The sequence below is a fragment of the Globicephala melas genome, chromosome 16, assembly GCF_963455315.2.
Source record: "Globicephala melas chromosome 16, mGloMel1.2, whole genome shotgun sequence".
Classification (NCBI taxonomy): domain Eukaryota; kingdom Metazoa; phylum Chordata; class Mammalia; order Artiodactyla; family Delphinidae; genus Globicephala; species Globicephala melas.
This window is the reverse complement of record NC_083329.1, coordinates 30,965,821-30,978,239: the sequence shown is the minus strand read 5'-3', so window position 1 is coordinate 30,978,239 and position 12,419 is coordinate 30,965,821. Positions and strand designations below refer to the sequence as shown.

The window sequence follows — 12,419 nt, the reverse complement described above, 5'->3', positions numbered from 1 at the left end:
CCCCTCTTTAGGTGCAATCTCCTCAGTGACCCCGACACTGAAAAAAACAACCTGCTATCTTTAAGCAGCCGTGAAATGTTCTCAATCTACTTACATTTCCCTTTAATCACTATGTGAAAAGCTGGGCCCCAAACACCCTTCTCCCAAGGAGACTAGCAGGCTGGAGAGAAAATGGACTAGAGAAAAGGTGTCAGATTCCTAAACTGAAATCTGGTTCCTGCCTTTGGAGGAGGAGTTTAATAAGGATATCAAGAAGAGGAAATGCAGATGAGGACACTACAAGTGGACTCCATGGGGAGTCATAAAGGGTTCATTCATAAAAAGTTATGCGTCCATTATGCCTGGATTTTCACACACTGCCCTGGGAAAATATGCGATGCACAGTTTTTCAGAGCAAGATGCATACTTTCACAATCCGCCCTAATCCGCTCTCTCTCCTGCCAAAGGGGCATTGACCTGCCTCCTCCCGGCAGATTTCATGGCACTGACCCCTCCCAGGGACCAGCTCGGCCCACACAATGCACTTGTTCCAAACACAAAAGTTCACTAACAACTGCATTTGGAAACATCAGAGCAGGCCAAATAGTTGGCAAAGGAGAACTCCTGCAAATGAAGAATGACGGTTACAGGCGCTGGGCCATGCCTTGGCTACAGCACACTCGGTGCGCGCGCGCACACTCTCTCTCTCTCTCTCTCTCTTTCTCTCTCTCTCTCTCTCTCTCTCTCACATCCACACACTCTCACATACACATACACACACTCACTGCAAAAGTGTGTAAAATATAAGCAAAACAAAAAAAAACCCAAACAAAAAACCATCATGGATAATGACGAACAGCAAAAGCTCCACCCAATCACTGAACGTGTGATCAGAGTTCCCAGGATCTGCAGCGAGAAAATTCTTGTTTCAAGTTCAAGGAACAGCTGGAAATCCCTCTGCCTGTGCCCATTTTCAGGAGCATGCCTTGGCCCTCTCCATGGAACTTTAGGAACAGAGAGCTTCCCCCTCCTGAGCTTTTTAAAGTCTATCACATTCTCTGGGGGGTATAGGGTTGCCAGATTTAGCAAACAAAAATACAGGAAGCCCAGTTAAATTTGAATTTCAGATAAACAACGAATCATGGCAGTCTTATGGGGAGCCCCTTCTAGATTCAGCAGTCCCCTTGCCCCATCAGCTGGGCGTCTAAGTTCTGACCTGATCTCAGCCACCAGCAGGCTGTGTGGCCTTAGCGAGTTGGTTTTGCACTTGGGGAGTGTGGTTTTCTCATGAAGGTGTGTGATTAAGTGACTCTAAGGTCCCCGAGATTCCATGTTATCATGAAACTCCTCCCAAACAGTTTCTTTTATTAATTATAAAATAATATCTGAATGCATTCTTGTAAAAGAGCCAAATAATCCAGAAGTATACACACCAAACCATGAGGTTGCCCCCCACCCTGTGCTTCCTTTCTCAGAGTGCAAGGGCGCTCATCAAAACTTCTTTACAAATTCCTGTCTATTTGTACCTTTAGGAATTTAAACTCATGGCCCTCTGGACTGAGTGGGCTTGTGTGCCTTTCTCAGTGGTAGCTGATCTGGCTGAGACCCTTTGGCCATACAGAAGCTTAGTACCTGCCAGGCCCCCCTGGGTCCAGCCAGACCCTCTGTCCCTGTCTCTTCCGATCTACCCCAGAATCTGAAACGAAGCTGGGCTCAGTCTGGCAGTGAAACTCCCCACCTTAGCTCTCTCCCTTCTTTCCGGCCTCCATCTTTGGTCAGTTGTCCTAATAGCAGCTCACACTCAGGCCAGTCATTCGAAGCATAACAAGTATGGCTTTTCTGCCTACGTGAAGACATGCCAGGGACAAAGTCTGCACCGCGAACTTACGCTGGTCCAACTCAGAAGCCCACCCTGAATAGCACTCTAAAAATGAGAACAACCCACTCTAAGCGGACACCCTCCCAGCTGGCCCCTTATGACTCTGCTTCTCATTCTGGCTCCACCATGGTGGACATTTCTGGGCCAAACGAGTCCCCATGTCCGTTGTCCTAACACTGATGCCATTTGTCCTCTATATGACGGTAATCTTCCCTGGTCACCCTGAGAGACCTGCCCCTGGTGACCAATCCTGAGTGAACTGACTTTTCTCTTTATGCCACCTGCCTACCTTCTCTCACTCAAAGGTCCACCTGCCTTTTCATGGATGAGTTCAAGCACTGTTCATCTCCCCCAAAGAATACACGCTCATCATAGAGAAACTGGAAAATATAGCTAAACCAAGAACAACAACAGAATAATTTTAAAAAATACTCCATCATCCTGAAATAACCACTGCGTGTTATTTATTTATATGTCTTGTTTTACTGAATATTTATATTGTAGACCACAAAATGGTTTCTTCCAGTCAAATCCAGGCTGCACAATGTTTTCAGTAATTTTGTTTTGGGTAATTTGAGTCGGGATATTTACTGTTCAGTTTGCCACACTCCCTGTCACTTCTTACTTTATTATACCAGCCCCATCTCACTCATTTACACCTTATACCCGAAGGCATCTGGTTTTGCAACGCCTGCATCGATATACAAGTGTATTTTTGTTAAAACGGAATCCTACGTGTTGCATATCCTATTTTGCAACACCTTTTGTGTAGCAATGTACAATGAACATCTTTCTGTATCAATAAATAGCCCCCTCCAACTTTATTTTTAACGGCTGGATAGTTTTTCATTGAAAAGATGTATTATAATTTATTCATCTAACCCCTACTGTTGAATATTTAAATTGTTTTCAATGTTTCCTGCTTCACTGAACATCCCTGTAGTGAGAGCTTTGCACACTTCCTTAATTAGTTCCCTAGGATAAATTCTAAGAAGTGGAACGGCTGGGTCAAAGAGTATTCGCAGTTTTAAAAGCTTTTAACATGTGCGGCCAAATGGAGTGTTCAGAGTTTTACAATGACACCGACCCGTGAGAGCTTCCTGTGACTGGCGGGCTGGACCCTTCCAGATATTAACAGCATCGCAGACAGCATCTGAGCACTCCTCTCTTAAGGCTTTCTGAAGTCAACTCACCCAACAGGGGGGCTTTTCTCCAATAACCATCCCGGACCTCCACGTAGTCGTACCAGCACAGGCGGCTTTTAAACAAATCCATGGATGTGAAGTTTAAGGCGATCTGCAAAGAGTTACCGTAAAGTGAGTTTTGGCAGCCAAGCCTGAGGAGTTTTGAAGATACGTCTGGCATAGCGGTGTTCTCACGTTACCCTTTAGCATACAGAGCTTTCAGACCACAGTAGGAGTGTCCTCTCAAAAGCACATTCACAGGAAACCTCATGACATTCAATAATAAACCTTAAACAGGATGGGGAATAAACAGAGGAGATGGGTTCTTTGGTTCTGTCTGGGGAATAACTTGGGCTTTTGAAGTCACTTGGTGGTTTATAGAAAGCAAGATGCATTAAAAAGACTGGTCGGGATGCGCTGAGACTGGGGATTTGGAAGGAGGTAAGAGGTCAATGGAGTTTAGAGATACGAAAAGATCTTAAAACATCATCAATCATTCCAAAGGGTTTGGGGTGAACCCGAGTGCATCCGAGCACCTCTGTGATCAGTGTTCCCCTGGCCATGACCTCACTCTTCTGAGGTGTGGTGTATCTAACAGCCTTCCTACAGTTAGTCCGTTCATTCATTTATTCATTCATTCCACCATTGTTAGTTGACCCACTGTGTGCCAGTCTGTGTTGGCCAATCAAGATAGAAAGATCAGTAAGACAGAGTACTTGCCTTTAAGGAGCTCAGAGAATGAGGGAAGGGCAGATGTGCCAAGCCAATGAGAACACTATGGAATAAATGCTGAGAAGAAAGGGATGGACAGAAAGGCACTCTGGAGCCCCAAGGAAGGAGAACTAGATTCTGCCCGGGAAAATCTGGAGAAGGCTTCTCGGAGGAGGTGGCATTTAACCTTAGGAGAATAGGGGTCCAGGGGCCAGAGAAGGAGGGCCAGACAGAATTCTGATGCAAGGGACTGACACGAGCAGTGCAAGGAGATGTCTGGGGAGCCGCGCCATGCATCTAGCAGGGTCATTGTGCGCATGTCTGGAATGAGGGGGCAGAAGAGGTGAGGAGGAGTGAAGGCTGGGGAGGGGGGTTCCGAGGGACTGGGAAGGAAGGTTTCCAGTCCCTCTGGACACACTTGAGGCCATTCAGTGGTGCCCCTGCCCACAAGCAGTGGAGGGGAGGGGGGGCCCTACAGACTTGCACCCCTTCCAACTCAGACGGCCCAGACCGAGGTCAGGTTTGCTTTCTCCCTTCAGCCCCCTTCAAGCCCCGCCATGCAACGTGCCCGGGATTGTCTGGCTGCAGCTCCCAAGTGGGCTCCCTGCCCGTCCTCGGCGTGTACCCTGCCCGCCGTCTCTCAGCCCTTTCGCTCTCCAGAGTCCCCTGAAGTGCCCTGCCCCAGCTCCTGCACCTCTGACCCTATCTATGGCTTTTCCCACTCGGGGGGGACCTTGCTATCGGGCAGTTCATCTTTTTCTAGCGTCTTCACTCTCCTCCCTCTGCTGGCCACTTTCTTTTCTATTCTTACAGCCCTGGGTCCCACTGTCTCTAAGTAAACCCCTTAGGCTGGAGGGCTGTGGGTCAAAGTTTGCAGTGCCCTCCCGGCCACATCGAAAGGACTTAGTTCTTTGTCCTTGTTCTCTGGCCCCTCTGCTTTGAACCTCTCCTCTCTGGTTTCCACCACACTCTGTCCACTGTTCTTTCTCCTCGGCTGGCTCCCGTCCTCCCCGCTCCCCTTCTGAGGTAAGGACACCTCAAAAGAAAGCATTGTCCTCCCAGCTTCCCTGTCTGTAGGTGACGTCCTCGCCCCGATCACTGAGGTGCTGTACCTTGGGGTTAGCTCTCCTTGGCCTCTATTGCTTATCCCAGGGCTGACAGACTTTCTTCCTTTGAGATGTCTGAGTTCCCACTCCAGGTCAGTCTCGCTGCCCTTTCAACAGCCCTGCCTGCATTGTTCCTGCTGAGATGATTCCGGAACCCCTCCCTGCCGTGCCCCCGTCCATTCTGCACACTAGGTCTTCTGGATCAATCTTGCACTTACAGCTCATGTCTACCAGATCCCTCCTGTGCTCAGAAAACTTCAGCAGCTCCCTATGCCCCCATCTCATAAATTAAGCTCTGATTACTTTCCAGAGCCTCCAGCACCCATCCCATGTGACCTTATTTCCTGGCGCACCCTGATATATCCATGCTAATAAGACCCTCCCATGCCTGGATAGGGGGCCCCTCCCTCCCCCCGAGTCCTTCCCTGATTTCCCAGATGGATATGATCTTTCCCTCTTTGGAACTCCTCCCTCCCTATCTTAGAGTGACTCTAGAGCAGGCATTTTAGAGGCAGGCAGATCTGGATTTCCTCCCAGCTCTACCCTTCCTGGCTCTGGAATCTTGGGAAAATACTTGTCCTCTTGGGCCTTTAGCTTCCTTGTCTGGAAAGAAACATGCACACCATTGGGCTGTTGAGGGGACAGCACGAGAAACTGTACATGGCATGTGCAGTGCTATGCCTGGCACGTAACAGACACTTGATGAATGGCGATTTAAAACATCAAGCCACACTGAACGTACACTTAATGCACCATGAACCGGACACACAAAGTGCTCTTCACACAGGCTGCCCATCTTGAGTGTGTCCACTGGCTCCCTTGTTCAGGTCTCAGGACAAGGAGCACCGTCTTCCACAAAGCCCTGTGATCTCCTAGGAGATGAAGTCAGTACCAGAAAATAACTGGCCAGCTTACCTGCTGTGTTGTAGTGTGTGTGTGTGTGTGTGTGTGTGTGTGTGTGTGTGTGTGATGTCACTTTTCTTTCAACCTGCTTGTGGATTAGAATCACCTCAGAAGTTAAAAAGATACCAGTGCCAAGCAAATGCCCCTCCTTCAATTAAATGAGACTCCCTAGGGGTGAAGGGCGGACCCCAACTAAACTCTAAGTCCCTTGAAGACAGGGGTTGTATTTAGATTTCTTTCGCCTCTCCTGCGGTGCTAGCATTCAGGTGCAAGGGCTCGGTAATCCTTGCTAACTGGCTGCAATGTAATTCTTCAGCCTTTGCTTTTTAAAATTTCAGAAAGGAAATGTTATTACAACTTCCTTGGTAACACGTTCACGATCTGAATGAACGGATAATTATTCAGGCTAATTATTTAAGTATGTTAGTGAACCATAAAGACCATAGGGGAAGAGGTGATGAACAAGAGGTGAAACTCAAATCAGTCAAGTTTGCTGATGCCCAGCAGCTCTGGGGAAGGCTGGGTGGGTGAAGCAGAAGTTGAAATAATTGGTTTTGGAATCTCAATGATATATTCTCCCTGCCCCCAGTCAGCAATAATAATTAAGGCTTGGTGAATCTCATGCAGTTCAAACAGATCACAGAGCCTCTGCTATTCAGGGCAATTCAACAATTTAGGGATTGCCAGATCCCTTCCTCCCCCTCCCCCTTCTTCCCTCCCATGGATGCCTCCTGCAGGCACAGGGACCTCATCTGCCCAAGGCAGACAGGTCTGAAGTTCCTCAGGCTCACGATGACAACCACACAGTCATAAATGCTTAGAGCCAGAGGAAGGATGTGTGCGTGTGGCTGTTGTGTGTGTGCGTGTGCGTGTGTGTATGTGTGCATGTGAGTATGTGTGTATGAATGCATGTTCAAATGTCTATCAGCCTGTCCCCTTTGAGGAATAATTTAGGATGATAGTTAAGCATTCAGGCTCTCAGAGTCAAATTGCCTGGGGTCAAATCCCAATACAACAAACTGAGTAGCCTTAAGCGAGTCCATTTCCTTAACTGCAAAGTGATGTGGTAATAGCGCCAATCACATGAAGCTGTTGTGAGGATTCAATGAGAGACTCCACACGATATGCTGAGAATAGCGCCCAGCCTGCAGAAAATGCTCACAATGGTCTAAGCCATTGTTTCTCTCTAGTTATCACAGTATATTTAACTCAACATTTAAGTGGACATCTTTTTTATAGTGATGAATTAGGAATATCTGAAGATTGGCTACAGGCACCTGAAAATCCAACACCTCCCACTGCACGCCCATTCAGCCGCTCATCCATCTACACATCCATTCAACAAATAATACTTATTGTATGACTCTGTGCCATGGGCTGTGTTGGGTGCTGAGGTGAACCACGTCTGTACTCAGTGAGCTTAGGGTCTAGAAAGGGGACGGCCAAATAGCCAGCAGCCATGATCCTGTGAGAGAAGCCACAACAGGATGACTGCAGGGAGACAGGCCCGAGGGGCAGAGATGCAAAAGTAGCTGCATCTAGGTTGAGACAACATGAAGAACCCTTGGCTTTGTAGTGAAGTGTAGGGAAAAATACAAGCTTCGAGGTGCAGAAGCCCCAGTTCCCAGTTCTATATCTTCCTCTGAATGTGGGCAATTTTAAAAATGTCTGGGCCTCGGATTCCTTGTTCAAATAATGGATATAAGGAGATGAACCCTGCAGAAAGGTTAAGAATATACCACCCCTGGACCAGGGCAAAAGAGACCCCTGAGCTGGGCTCAAGTTTAGAGGGTCATGGAATCTTCAGAACCAAAGGAATTGCCTACACAGAGTTTTCCCAGCTCCTAGACCGCACCTCAGGAGCCCAGGACCTTAGAATTCCCTGCCCCAATAGCCCTGAGGCCACTTCCAGGTGTACAAGGACCTCTGCCCTGGATCCATCCTCCCGAGCGTGGACAGCACACCTGCCCAGTCCACCTCCACTGGAGAAGGAGTCAAGAAACAGCTGTTTGCAAGGTAGGAGTGGAGGGTACTTGGGATTGTGGGCTGGGGGTTGCCCTGGGTGCTCCTAGATGGAGCTGGGGCTGGGAAGAGGAAGAGGGGCCAGCCGTGTTTGGGGGCTAGCTCTCCCTGTAGTGCCACCTTCCAGAACAGCGCTCCGAGGTGTCAAGAAATTCTAAATTGGATCCTCACCTTCCAGGACATCCTGATGGTGTATTTATCAAGGGAGGAGGGTGGCACCTACTTTGTTTTACATACTGTGAGCTTCATTTATAGCCCCTGTAGACATTTAGTACATAGGCCTCCATTTGTATGGGGGAGGCTGGTGGGAAAGTCCAGAAATCATGAACGTTAAGCAAGCTTGCCCAGTGACTGGCACATAGTAGGTGCTCATAACAGCTATTATTATTACTATTAATAATAATACTAGTTCCTCATGCCTCACCCAACTCAAAGAATGCGCTGTCATTTCCTGAGGTGGTTTCATACCTACCTTTTCCCCTGGAGTGACCGATATCCTCCAGACACAGTGGGAATAAGAAGGGTAGCCATTCGGGAAACCGGGTGCGGAAAAGTTTCCCGTCGTGTCCTGCAGGGTCTCCCCACATGCTGCACAAGCAAAACAAGACATGTGATCCAGGCATGTGCACACACTCCCCGCCCATGCAGCCCCCTGGACAGGGCTGCTGAGCAAATTCACCCCTTTACCAGCCAAAGCTCTCAGAACACCTTGGCAAAAAGCATGTCAGGCAGATTGACATTTTTCTGGCAAAATGTCAATAAAATAAAAGCAAATACATGTCAATAAAAGCAAAACTCGGGCCTGGGGGCCAAAAAGTAACACCCCAGGGGTTTCTTCTGAGCCTCTCAGGATTGAGTACAACCTAGAGGTTTGAATCTCAGCACTCTAGCCAGCTGTTTGGTGGTGGGCAAATATCCCAGCCTTGCTGGGCCTCAGTTTTCTTTTCTGTGAAATGGGTGGGACCTACCTAGAGGGTTAAAGAAACCATCTGCATTATATGAAATGGCTCAGTGCAGTGCTCAGCACACTGTGAGTTCCCCCCCTACATAGTGGCCGTTATAATTACTGCTAATAATATCTGTGGCAGAGAGAATACAAAAGTGCAAGCACATGGAGCAAAAAGAAAATGCTTTGAAATTTATTTCAGCTGTTAGTTGGAATCCTGTCTCTTCTTTTTCTGCTACCCACCTCTGAAAGAGCTACGGAATAGTCAAGAAAACAGAGGAAAATGACCAGAAGCACAGGAAGCTGGAATATTCTAGAGTAGGCTAGTCTGCCCTTGAATGTTTGAGGGTTGCCTGGAGTCTAGAACCTAGTCCTATGTATGTGAAAAATATTTCCCCTAATTTGTCCTCAAAAGAAAAGGTTATGCGTAACCTTTTGTATCCCCTCATCTCTAGGGATTCAGACCCCAAAGACAGGTACATCGGTTTGCTGAGTGCCCCTCCTTTCATGGGGCCACCTCCAGAGTGTGGGAAACACACTTCCTTACATTTCTTTTCCTACATGCAATTCAGCGTCTGCGCGGCAACCACCTTTGCTTTCAGTTACTACTTGAAACTATTTGAAGATGCAGTTTTTGGAGCTGCAGGAAGGAAGAGCTGGAGAATGGCCCATATCGGCCTCAGGAAATCCTGGATATCGGGGCTTCAATATCATGTTACCGAACAACTGCCAGGCATCATGAGGATTATGCCCAGCAGTGAACACCCCCGAGGGTTCCATGGAAATTATTTTAGAATAATCGTCAACGTTCTGCAAGAACACATACATTACTGCATGGCTCCATGGTATTTACCAGCTGCTTCCAATCCTTTCGGGAAGTAAGAAGCATATACATTATAACTAAATAAATACTATGGCATTTCCCAGGGAACGCTATAAGGTTCCTCTTTCAATTCAGCAAGGTTATATGATATGTGTATCCTGTATTTCAGCCCTAACATGCCCCCAGATGACTAATAGCTGGATGGGCTTATTTCCCAGAGTGTCGTGATGGAGCAGTCCCACACGGTCCTTTGAGCACCCCGTCCTTTGCACACGAGCTGGGGAAGCCAGAGACCTTTTCTGTGCAGGTGCAGGGCACAGATGGTCGGGGGGTCTCCCAGAACGGTGGCCTGGAGGGAAGCAGTGCCAGCACTGCGGTCCTTTAGGGGTCGAGTATGGTTGTCGCTTTGCAAGTGAGCGTGTGCTGCCGGCAGTGTCGTTTGAAAAAAAGCTGCGAGTCCAATTTTCTAAGATGGCCCCTATTCCAAATATTCTGTCCCATGATCGAACCACGTGTTTGGTCTGGGAGTTTGGAAAAGGTTGCTGGACCTTTTGGTAATGGAATTTCTTTCTTGCCCCCCAAACCACCAAATCACCTTCTCACCCATCACTGGTAAAAACTTGGCTGCTGTCAAGGAGCGCTTTACACTGAAGCTCAGCAGCTTAAAGGGGCCAACGTGAGCTCCCCACTGGGAGGCAAGGGGGGCGGGGGTGACAGTGCTGAAGGCAACGAGATGGAAGCAAAGAGGGCAAAGCCAAGGGGCGGGGGGTTTCGAACTGGCAGAGAAGCAGACATCTGCTTGGATCCAGTGTACCGTCCCATCTCCAATGGCAGAATACTGGCCACTGACTAGCACCCTGGATGGCTAGGAGAGCCCAAGCCCATAGAAATGATCTCATTTACAGCACTGAGATGCCCTCTGCCTTCCAGTGTTTGGGAAGCTGGCTTCTACCCTTTCAAAAGCATTCTCCTTCACTCTTTGCCTTTCTGCAAAACCTGGGGTTCTTGTTTTACCAAACCCACGTCCCCTACTCCCATAGAAAGGAGAGTGCTTTGATCCCTATGGGAGGCACACCGCACTGGACTCCCGTTCACTACTGCACCACTACGCCTCTTCCTCTTCTGAACGTCAGGGCTTTGCCGGAGAATTCCAAAGCTTCCCACAAGTTAAGCTGTGGGCTCTAAGACCTATTGTTTGCTTCACCACCTGCAGCCCCTCCACCGCTAGGCTTTCTGCACTGTCCAGCACCTCAGCACGCCAGGAATGACAACTGCCAAGGGGGAGACTCTTCAAGTCCCCCAAGGAGTCTTCCCAGCACCAGGGATGTTTGCCTGTGGTGGTTGAGTTAAGTGGTCTCCATGGTGCTCTGGAGGCCCTGGAACCCCTGCGATTCAGTTACCTGGGCATTTGTACAGCTTCCTGGCTTGAGCTATGTCTCCCTGACTGAGCCGCACACGCTGGCCAATGGTTGGCCTGATGCCATTGTCGTCTCGACGGGGGAGGATGGTGTCTAAGAAAACTCCTCTACAGGAAGAAAGGAGAGAGCGAGAAAGGAGAACGAAAAGTCAAGGCTGTCAGGCTGTCCGCGTGGGGATTTCGAGTCTTCATTTCCTTTGCCCACAACCCCATGAACATTCCTACCCCCTGGCCTGCTCGCCCCAGGCTGACATGACTCATGACGTTGCCTCCCCTTGTGCTGGCATGTTAGCATTCCATTTCTTCAGCTGCCGGCTCCCTTTCCAATGGGAAAATGACTCTGCCAAGTTTAAAACTATGCCCTAGCCCAGTGGCCCTGAGGGCTTCCTTACTGAAGTGTACCGAGCATCTCCACAAAGGCCCTGACAGGTCCAGGCCCCAGGGCCCCCCCACTGCACAGCTGCAGGGAGCACCATTCAGAGAGACAACTGTGTGAGTGGCGCCCTCTGGAGTTGTGCGACGGGCAGCTCCCAAAATGGGTAAGTCTTGGAGAGGCTCCAGAGAAAGCTTGGGAACCAGTACAGTGTGAGGTTCTCAGGGGCTGGTCAGCAAGCGCTCGTTGATGAGTTGGTGAATGAAGCAGTTCAGGGTTTGGGGGCCTTAGCTGGCAAGAGGGATAATCAGACGGAAAACGGGATGAATGCAAAGAACAGGAGGTAGTCAAGAGAGCTCTGGCCTAGAGATTTCTGTGTAAGGCCTCCCTGCCACCTGTAAGGCCTCACTTGCCTCGGACAAGTCCCTTCCCTCCCTGAGCCTCAGTTCACCCCTCTGAACAGTAAGAGATTGGCCTAGATGGTCATGGCAGCCCCTTCTAACGTTCACATCTCATTCTGCTCCAGTGGGAGTGAAACCTAAGAGGAGCAAAGCAGACGAATGTCCACCAGGATGCCTGGCGGGGTACTGGCTCTATTCACGCCTCCATTTGGTGGGTGTGGTTTACCCCCTGCCTGATCTTCCCACTCTGCTTCCAGACCCCCAACCTGGGACCTCTCCTGGAGGGTAGGGCCTTCCCTTGAAAGGACACCTTCTCCAGTTACCACCCTATTCCTTTCTGTCCCTTCTTAACCAAGTTTCTGGAAAGAATTGTCTCCATTCTCTGGCTGCCTACCTCACCTTCACTCCTCAATCCAACTGCGATCTGACCACGCCAGCAATGGTCCCCAGTCCCCGACCAACTGACAAGTCAGATGGCCCCTTGCCAATGCTCACCTGCCCTCTCGGCAGCACCGCCCCTTTGCTGGCCCCTCCTCTCTTGGACTCTCTTCTCCCTGGTTCCCAGGCACTGCTCTCTCTGAGCCGTAAGTTAGGATCTCTCCCTCTTCTGCTTCCCAGGAGTGCTATCCCTAGGGTTCCGCCCTCCCCCTCTTCTCTCCTCTCTCCTCTCTCTTG

General features: G+C 49.3%; 1 protein-coding gene across 1 annotated transcript in view; it reads right to left on the bottom strand.

Annotated features, from left to right (window-relative positions):
* Positions 1–12,419, bottom strand: part of TLL2 (tolloid like 2) — a 128,613-nt gene that overhangs the window by 26,479 nt on the left and 89,715 nt on the right. The window contains exons 8-10 of the mRNA XM_030865573.2: positions 10,954–11,078; positions 8,257–8,372; positions 3,052–3,154 (exon numbers count right to left, since the gene is read on the bottom strand). Of these exons, the coding sequence (XP_030721433.1) occupies positions 3,052–3,154; positions 8,257–8,372; positions 10,954–11,078 (344 nt within the window). The remainder of the gene's footprint in view (positions 1–3,051; positions 3,155–8,256; positions 8,373–10,953; positions 11,079–12,419) is intronic.